General features: G+C 41.3%; 1 protein-coding gene across 1 annotated transcript; it reads left to right on the top strand.

Moving 5' to 3' along the window:
* On the top strand, window positions 1-10,381 carry LOC133576988 (UDP-N-acetylglucosamine transferase subunit ALG13). Its single transcript, XM_061930446.2, has 4 exons — window positions 1-467; window positions 574-736; window positions 6,987-7,125; window positions 7,190-10,381. The coding sequence occupies exons 1-4, from the start codon at window positions 387-389 to the stop codon at window positions 7,299-7,301; spliced, it is 495 nt and encodes a 164-aa protein (XP_061786430.1). The 5' UTR covers window positions 1-386; the 3' UTR covers window positions 7,302-10,381.

Raw genomic sequence — 10,381 nt, 5'->3', positions numbered from 1 at the left:
AAGCGGTAGAAAATGGATGGATGGATATAAGACTTTTAAAGTCATTTTGATAGAAGGCTAATGTAGACACTTACATCATGTGTTGTCTTCATTATTTGCGGCTCCAGACGGATTTATTTTTATTATTATTGGTCCAGTATGGCTCCTTCAACATTTTGTGTTGCTGACCTATATAGAAACGTCGGGAGGCTTTTTTTCCAAAACGTTGCAGTTCTCCTCCAGGCCACAAGAGGCACCCAAGCCTGTGGTGATAGTGACGTCACGCACTCAATCCGGAAGTGACTTGTCAGACGGCGGCCGTGGGCCGCGTGTTTTTGGTGACGTAGGAAACGACAGAAGACACTTTTTTATAAGTTTAATTTGAGCATTAATTCTCATGAACAGCGATGAAGACTGTGTTTGTCACCGTGGGAACTACCAGCTTTGACGAGCTTATCGAGAAAATAACGTCCGTCCATGCTGTTAAGGTGAGTGGAAAGAGGTTCGCCATTATGTTGTACGTCTAATGAATGTACTATGAATCACGCAATATATGCAATATCATCCTATAAAGTGAGTATTATTGTGACACAGGCTCTAAAAGACCGCGGATATGAGCGGTTAGTCCTTCAGGTTGGACGAGGATCCTTTCTCCCAGACGCCCACACCTGTCCACACATCTACCTGGAGGTGTTTCCCTTTAAAGACTCCATAGCAGAGGACATGGAGCAGGCTGACCTGGTCATCAGCCACGCAGGCAAGTTGTCATCTCTTTTTATTGACATGCAACACTGTGTCCATGCTGGTTATACACTTCTGAATGTCATTTGCTGTCGATTTCATCTAAATTGGCAAACGCAGCGATAGACATCCACAATGTATCCCACCTGGCATCATCCAAATCAATCACCTACCCTATTTTCCGGGCCATATGGCGCACCGGATTATAAGGAGCACTGCCGCTGAGCGGGTCTAGTCAGGTCTAGTTTCATACAAAAGGCGCGCCGGATTATAAGGCGCATTAAAGGAGTCATAAATAATGATAAATGGGTTATACTTGTATAGCGCTTTTCTACCTTCAAGGTAGGGCTGGGCGATATATGGAATATACTGGATATATCGCGGGTTTGTCTCTGTGCGATATAAAATATGACTATATGGTGATATTGGAGTACCGTATTTTTCGGACTATAAGTCAGTTTTTTTCATGGTTTGGCCGGGGGTGCGACTTATACTCAGGAGCGACTTATGTGTGAAATTATTAACACATTACCGTAAAATATCAAATAATATTATTTAGCTCATTCACGTAAGAGACTAGACGTATAAGATGTTTTATATGTTATAGTTATTTGAAAGACTCTTACATACCAGGCACGTTCTCAGTTGGTTATTTATGCCTTATATAACGTACACTTATTCAGCCTGTTGTTCACTATTCTTTATTTATTTTAAATTGCCTTTCAAATGTCTATTATTGGTGTTGGCTTTTATCAAATAAATTTCCCCAAAAAATGCGACTTATACTTAAGTGCAACTTATGTATGTTTTTTTCCTTCTTTATTATGCATTTTCGGCCGGTGCGACTTATACTCTGGAGCGACTTATAGTCCGAAAAAAACAGTATACGTTCTCACGCAGTTGCTTTTAGCTGCGGGCATTACACTCCAGGCTCTTCTCACTCTTTCTTGTCTCTCCTTCTCACAGAGACATAAAACAAGCGCACCTTCTTACATACGTCACATACTGTCGCGCGTGCAACGACAAACGCCTTCGCGGAGCAGAGAGGTAGCGGCATGGGTAACGTTAGCTGTGGTGCTAGCAGTGCGATTGGTAATACGAGAGAGAGAAGGTGCGAATCTGGTAACAAATGAAGGAAAAATAATTAATTCCCAAGAAAAACAGCACAGGTCCATCGTCTGGCGGTGGTTTGGCTTCAAGCGGGAAGATGTTGAACAGGAAACCATAATATGTCAAGTATGCGGCAAAAGCTTTGCTACAAAAAGTAGCAGCACTACTAATGTAGCATCATTTGAGAAGTCACCCGCTAGAGCAGACCTGGGCATTCTGCGGCCTGTGGGCCACATCCGGCCCTTTGTACGTACCTGTCCGGCCCGCGTGAGGCCAATCATAAATTACAAAATAAATTTAAAAAAGTATCTATGTCGAGTGTGCAATACAACGGTGCTGCTTTTGTTTTGAAAAGCGTTATTTGTATTACTTCCGTGTGGACGTATGCGAGTGAATGTGAACAGCGGCAATCACAAATTACAAAATAAAGTTTAAAAAACATCTATGTCGTGCGCGCAATACAACTGTGCTGCTTTTATTTTGAAAAGTGTTATTTATGGACGTATGTCCGGGTGTAGCCTGTGAGTGAAGGTGCACAGCGACAAGTGATGCACGGATTACACCCGAGACGCTAAAAAGAGAAAAGTTGATGACGAATGCCGTGTTTTCAACAAGACATCGACTGCCAAGTATTTCTTTACAGAAATTAAAGGTAAAGCCGTGTGCTTAATTTGTGGTACACAGCTTGCTGTGTTTAAAGAATAAAATTTGAATTGCCACTACATGACGAAGCACGAGGAAAAATACCAGAATCTGTCCGATGAAGAGCGCAAGGGAGGCTGATGCGTTGATGGTAAAACTGCAAACCCAACAAGGACTTTTTGCCAAATTTCACACCCCCAGAATGCAGCCGTCAGGACAAGTTTCGTCATTTCTCACAAAATCGGAGTTTATTAAGGAGTGCTTACTGGACTCTGTTGCGCTGATATGCCCTGAAACTTGGAGCTTCAGCTGAAGAACAGAACGGCCGACTTTGACTGTTTTTCGCTGGCTTTGGATGAGAGCTGCGATGTACGTGACACCGCCCAGCTGCTCATCTTCTTACGTGGGATAACTGCTGACTTTCAAATCACGGAGGAGCTGGCAGCCATGCAGTCAATTAAAAGGGACAACCACAGGTAATGACTTGTTCACATAGGTAAATGCGTGTTTGGACATGTTAGGACTGAAATTGGACAAGCTGGCAGGTGTGACAACAGATGGTTGTCCAAATCTGACGGGGAAAAATGTTGGACTTTTATAGAGGATGCAGGATAAACATTAAATTAACCCTGTGCAGAAATTGACATTTTTGCATTGTGTTATACATCAGGAAGTGTAGTGTAAGACAGTGTTAAAAATAAAACCATCAAAAGCAATCTGCTTTTGTATAAAGTTAAGTTAGGTTAAATGAAAGTATTATTATTATTATTAATTATTATTATTATTTATCTTATGGTATATCACAAATAATATTGAGCAAAATTTTAATTGAAATATTGTCGATGTGGCCCTCCAGCAGTGCTCGGGTTGCTCATGCGGCCCCCGGTAAAAATTAATTGCCCACCCTGCGCTAGAGAATGAGGAGTGTTTGAAACTCCGCATGTCAACATCTCCGGCCAGTGCCACACCCACAAAATGCCCAAGCAATCATTTGCACATCAACACCGTATGAAACAAATAGTCAACAACAGAAGGAGATAACGTCCGCAGGAACCTACCACATAGCGAAGGACATACACTATTTGATTTCCTATTATGCAGCTCATTTTTATTTGACACTTATTGAAATATCTTGTGTGACATCATGCACAAAAGTGCACTTTATTTGTTTTAAACTATTGTAGTGGCGTTCTGTACAAAAAGTGCACTTTAATTTAGTGTTGTTTAGATATGTCATCTTAGTGACATCATGCACAAAAGTGCACTCATAGCTTGTTTTAAAATGTCTCTGACAATCTTGCACTTTCTGTTTTGGAAATGACATGAATGTTTGTGCCACTGCTTAATAACAGTTTAATAAATACACTTTTGCTAAATTGACTTAGTTGTGATTTCCCTCTCTGCATGAAAGTTTAAAATGAGCATATATTAATGCAGTATGAAGAAGAATGTTTTAATGTAGACACATAGAATCATCATACTGCTGTGATTATATGCATCAAGTGTTCATTCAAGGCTAAGGCAAAATATGGAGATATATATGGTGTATCGTGACATGGCCTAAAAATATCCAGATATTAATAAAAGGCCATATCGCCCAGCCCAAGTTCAAGGTACTCAAAGCTCTTTGACACTATTTCCACATTCACCCATTCACACACACATTCACACAATGATGGAAGAAGCTGCCATGCAAGGCCCTAACCACATTTGGGGATCGAACCAGGAACACTCAGATTGCTGGCACGGCCACTCTCCCAACTGTGCCACGCCGTCATATTTTTTATAAATGTAAAAGACTTCCTTGTGGTCTACATAAGATGTAATGGTGGTTCTTTGGTCAAAATGATGCATAGATGATGTTTTACAGACCATTTTAAAGTACGGTAGCTTTCTGAGCGTCGCTTCAGGAAGCGCCGTTTTGTGGGCGGTCTTATTCACGTGGCTCACCTTCGACAGCGTCTTCTCCCCGTCATCTTTGTTGTAGCGGTGTAGCGTGCAAGGACGGGGGTGGAAGAAGTGTCAAAAGATGGCGCTAACTGTTTTTATGACATTCAGACTTTACTTCAATCAATAACGGAGCAGCATCTCCTCATTCGTGGCTCACTCGTGCAACAACAACGCCCGAAATGGGTCCCGTGAAAAAAGTATCCGACCGGAACTCTCTAATAACTAAAGTTCCTTGGGTGAATAATGTAAACTCACTACACCGGTATGTTTTAGTGCTTTCATGGCGAGTTTACTGACAGATATAAGTAAGAACTTTACACTACTTTATATTAGAAATGGCAACAGTGGAGCATGAATGTCCCATAACAAGAAGATGGAGAAAAAGAAGAAGCTTATCGACTACAAAGGTGGACTCGCACAATTTTTCAGGATTATTCAGATCCGAAATACAGATCAGCAGGTACCAGATAGTAAGAAAAGTGGCTTTTGCATAATATAGTGAAACAAAACGCCAGATAATATTTCTTACCTTATACACACACCATAATAATACTCCTATGTTGAAGCAAAGTACAATCCATCAAGCGGTGTGGCTAGAGTGTACACATGAGTTTTAAGATGCTTCTACTGAGGTAGCATCTCTAACTGTTACCGGTAGGGCATTCCAGATGACTGGACAAAAATGAGGGGGAAACATCATCCAAATGTAATCAAGAGATTAGCTCTCATGATTAGATCTCCAGTACTGTTGTGATGCAAATAAAAGTGTGATCTGTGACGGATGGACAAATGGGCTTTTGTGACCCTATTTATCCACTGGGATTCCCCAGATGTCATTGGTGTGAAGAATGCTGCAAGAAGGCAAATAGCACCAGTAGGGCTGGGCGATATGGCCTTTTATTAATATCTCGATATTTTTAGGCCATGTCATGATACACCATATATATCTCCATATTTTGCCTTAGCCTTGAATGAACACTTGATGCATATAATCACAGCAGTATGATGATTCTATGTGTCTACATTCAAACATTCTTCTTCATACTGCATTAATATATGCTACTTTTAAACTTTCATGCAGAGAGGGAACTCACAACTAAGTCAATTTAGCAAAAGTGTATTTATTAAACTGTTATTAAGCAGTGGCACAAACATTCATGTCATTTCCAAAACAGAAAGTGCAAGATTGTCAGAGACATTTTAAAGCAAGCTATTAGTGCACTTTTGTGCATGATGTCACTAAGATAACTTATCTAAATAACACTAAATTAAAGTGCACTTTTTGTACAGAACGCCACTACAATAGTTTAAAACAAATAAAGTGCACTTTTGTGCATGATGTCACACAAGATATTTCAATAACTGTCAAAAAAAAAAGAGCTGCATAATAGGAAATCAAAAACTGTATGTGGTTGGTTCCTGCGGATGTTATCTCCTGTTTTTGACTTTTTTTTTTTTTCATACGGTGTTGATGTGGAAATGGTTGCTTGGGCATTTTGTGGGTGTGGCACCGAACGGAGATGTTGACATGCGGAGTTTCAAACACTCCTCATTCTCTAGCGGGTGACTTTTCAAATCGAATGGATGACACTCGCATTCCAAAAGACATCCTGTACGGAGAACTGGCCTCTGGAACAAGGGCTGTGGGAAGACCTGTCCTTCGTTTTAAAGATGCGTGTAAGCGTGATATGAAGGCCAGTGACATCAACCCATTAAACTGGGAAGCTTCTTCAGCTGAACGTGGGAAATGGAGGAAGTTAGTGAAGGAGGGCGTACATCAGAAGAGTAAGACAGTGGGAGGAGAAGCATGAACGTAGAAAGCGAACAGTCACACCCCCACTGAATCAACCAACAATACATGCAGGATCTGCAACAAAGCATGCCTGTCAAGAATTGGCTTATATAGTCACAACAGGCGTTGCACATGAATTGACATTTGAGCGCAAAACTCTATTGTCTCTCGAGACAAACAGATGCCATAGATAGATAGACTTTTTGTAGCAACGCTTTTGCCGCATACTTGACATATTACTGATGTCTGTTCAACATCTTCCCGCTTGAAGCCAAACCACCACCAGACGATGGACCCCATGCTGTTTTTTTTGGGAATTATTAATTCTTCCTTCATTTGTTACCAGATTTGCACCTTCTTTCTCTCTCGTATTACCACTCGCACCGCTCCACTAGCACCACAGTTAACTTTACCCATGCCGCTACCTCTCTGCTCTGTGAGGACGTATGACGTTGCACGCGCGACAGTATGTGACGTATGTAAGAAGGTGCGCTTGTTTTATGTCTCTTTGAGAAGGAGAGACAAGAAAAAGTGAGAAAAGTCTGTAGTGTAATGCCCGCAGCTAAAAGCAACTGTGAGAATGTATACTCCAATATCACAATATAGTCATTTTCTATATCGCACAGAGACAAACCCGCGATGTATGGAGTAAATTCCATATATCGCCCAGCCCTAAGCACCATGTTTTTAAAATGAGTTCCAAATACTGGGTTGGTGGTCCCTGCAAACCAGAAGTTACCCCGTTGGTAATCTGCGACCTGGTCTTTCTCAGGGGCGGGAAGCTGCTTGGAGGCCCTGGGTGCGGGCAAAGCCTTGCTGGTGGTGGTCAATGACAAGCTGATGGACAACCACCAGCTGGAACTGGCCAGACAGCTGCACCTGGACTCCCACTTGCTCTACTGCACCTGCAGGTAAGTCTGTGGGCTGCACACTACGGTAGAACCAGAGACAAAAGAATGTTTGTTTGCCTCTCAGCACTCTGACGGAAACACTCCGGACCATGGATCTGTCCGTCCTTCAGCCTTTTGTGCCCGGTCAGCCAAAGAAGTTTGCGGACTTTATGAAAAGAGCTTTAGGTCTCCAATAAAGCTTCTTGTTGATGATTACGTCGATGGCGAGCTACCAGTCGATGGCAGAGGGTGTGTCAGTCCACCGCCTGTCAGGCATTAAAGAAATAGACCTAAAAATGAGCGATGATCAATCTCCACCAAGACGTGACTTTCGTCACTTGATTGACATTCACGGCACCCGAGGGTCTTGTGAGACGACGCAGGCTGCTGCCAGATCATTATTAAGAAAAAATGACCGACAGGAAGGCGAGAAACACTTTTTATTTCAACAGACTTAGGACCGATCTGCTGTCCACATGGAACCCTTCTCCACTTCGGCCTTCAAAGTTCTCGTTTGAATATTTGCTCCCACCACCAAGATCTGCACCTGCGGCGGCTCCACCCGGGCTCAGGCCCGAGGCTTCAGCGCGCACCGCGGCGGACATCCTACTCGTCGCGGCTCTCGCTGCCGGCAACGGCCGGGTATGGGCCCGACTCTCCAGCGCCATCCATTTTTAGGGCTAGTTGATTCGGCGGGTGGGTTGTTACGCACTCCTTAGCGGGTTCCGACTTCCATGGCCACCGTCCTGCGGTCTATATCAACCAACACCTTTTCTGGGGTCTGATGAGCGTCGGCATCAGGCGCCTCAACCCGGCGTTTGGTTCATCCCGCAGCGCCAACTTTGCTTACCAAAAGTGACCCACTGGAACGGGGGTCTCCAGCCTCATTTAAGCCAGGCAGCTGTTCAGAAGATATGTTGCGGGTGTGAAACTTGACGGAACAAGCCTGAACTGCTGCCAGGCTTATTTTGACATGAATGATAATAAGGATTGCGAGGCATCCTCACTGCACCTGTGCCCGGGCTTTGAACCTGCCGTCAAAACTCTAAAGACCGACCGCACAGTTCCTGTCTTCACAATAAAAGCGCTGCGTCTTTCTGCCTGCGCTAACAAAATAAGAGTCTCAGAAAGCTGGCGTGCACAAGCGAGCAAGCCACAGAGTTTGCCGCCATTGTATTTGTTGTAAAGTGTATAATCAAACCCCGGCCGAGTCATACCAAAGACTATAAAAATGCATCAAGGGTTGGAATTTGGGGGTTAAATCACCAAAATGATTCCCGGGCGCGGCCACCGCTGCTGCCCACTGCTCCCCTCATCTCCCAGGGGGTGATCAAGGGTGATGGGTCTAATGCAGAGAATAATAGAATAGAATAGAAAGTACTTTATTGATCCCTGGGGGAAATTCAGCACCACAGTTCGCTCACAATAGACAATAAACATTTAGGTATTTTTACATGTGAATAACATAAATACAGTCTATTACACAACATTATTCACATGTGACTAATATAAATACAGTATTATACAGCATTATTCACATGTGAATAATATAAATACAGTCTATTATACTGCATTATTCACATGTGAATAACATAGTCTATTTTACAGCATTATTCACATGTGAATAACATAAATACAGTCTATTATACAGCATTATTCACATATGAATAATATAAATACAGTCTATTATACAGCATTATTCACATGTGAATAACATAAATACAGTCTATTATACAGCATTATTCACATATGAATAATATAAATACAGTCTATTATACAGCATTATTCACATGTGAATAACATAAATACAGTCTATTATACAGCATTATTCACATGTGAATAATAGTCTATTATACAGCATTATTCACATGTAAATCATATAAATACAGTCTATTATACAGCATTATTCACATATGAATAATATAAATACAGTCTATTATACAGCATTATTCACATGTGTATAACATAAATACAGTATTATACAGCATTATTCACATGTGAATAATATACATACAGTATTATACAGCATTATTCACATGTGAATAATATAAATACAGTCTATTATACAGCATTATTCACATGTGAATAATATAAATACAGTCTATTATTTCGCCACACCTAGTGTGTGTGTGACAATCATTGGTACTTTAACTTTAACTTAACTTAAAAGGAGTATGGAAGCTGGACAAACAAGATGGCAAAAAGCAAGCACTTTCATGTGGTATTGGACACAAAGGAGGACTTTTTTTCCTCCTCCATTTGAAAATGTGGATGTTATCATCACTACTGTCTGATTCCAATCAATGCAAGTCATCAGAATCAGGAAATGCACCAACTTTTATTCTTGTCTTCATGAAAGAAAGGAATGTTAAACATGCTTGTAATATCATTAAACACACTTAACCTGTTAACAAAAATGTCTCTTTCATAAATAAGTCAATATAAATGATATATATGAATGATCCCCTCCACTTGGTCCATTCCCTGATGTACAGTAAGGATACGCTAGAGAGGAAGACCAGATACTGAGCTGCATGAATGGTCAACAGGTAAAGTGACATTTTAATCACCATGTCCACCTCAAGCAGGCCAAAGTCCAGTTTCAATTCACTTTGTATCAAAATAATCTCAAACTTGTACACTGAGTAGACTTTGCTCCAACGAACGGGATTTCCCTTGAGCTGCAGTTCAGGTCATGTCAGGAAAATAGATGTATATTTATGGTTTGAAGACTTTATACCGGGTAATAAGGAAGGCACCATTAAAATGTTGTTGTGATTATTCTAGCGACCATTGTGCAAGTGGCAGGCGGTTCAGAACACACTGGAATATTTGCATGGTAACCTGATAGTCAGCTGTGTGTCTCAAGGTTACAAACACACACACACCTGTTGGTACTGAATTCACTGTGGGTGTTGACTTAACCTTTTCACTTACTTTAAGCACTTTCATCACCAATGGCTAGTGCATTTAACTGATTAAGACTAGTATGTACCAACTAGGAACGTCTAATTACGGTCATATTTATTACATTAAGTTACTTTTAAAGGGGAACATTATCACAATTTCAGAATGGTTAAAACCATTAAAAATCAGTTCCCAGTGGCTTATTATATTTTTCTAAGTTTTTTTCAAAATTTTACCCATCACGCAATATCCCTAAAAAAAGCTTCAAAGTGCCTGATTTTAACCACCCGTCCATTTTCCTGTGACGTCACATAGTGAAGCCAACACAAACAAACATGGCGGAAAGAACAGCAAGCTATAGCGACATTAG

The sequence above is a fragment of the Nerophis lumbriciformis genome, linkage group LG36, assembly GCF_033978685.3.
Source record: "Nerophis lumbriciformis linkage group LG36, RoL_Nlum_v2.1, whole genome shotgun sequence".
Taxonomy (NCBI): domain Eukaryota; kingdom Metazoa; phylum Chordata; class Actinopteri; order Syngnathiformes; family Syngnathidae; genus Nerophis; species Nerophis lumbriciformis.
The sequence above is the reverse complement of the archived record's forward strand: the minus strand, read 5'-3'. Positions and strand labels throughout refer to the sequence as shown.

Bases quoted from the DNA above. Each gene is read 5' to 3' on its own strand.
- LOC133576988 (XM_061930446.2), top strand. From the start codon at position 387: ATGAAGACTGTGTTTGTCACCGTGGGAACTACCAGCTTTGACGAGCTT. The intron at 737-6,986 runs GCAAGTTGTCAT...GGTCTTTCTCAG, and splicing joins CCTGGTCATCAGCCACGCAG to GGGCGGGAAGCTGCTTGGAG. The intron at 7,126-7,189 runs GTAAGTCTGTGG...TTTGCCTCTCAG, and splicing joins TTGCTCTACTGCACCTGCAG to CACTCTGACGGAAACACTCC.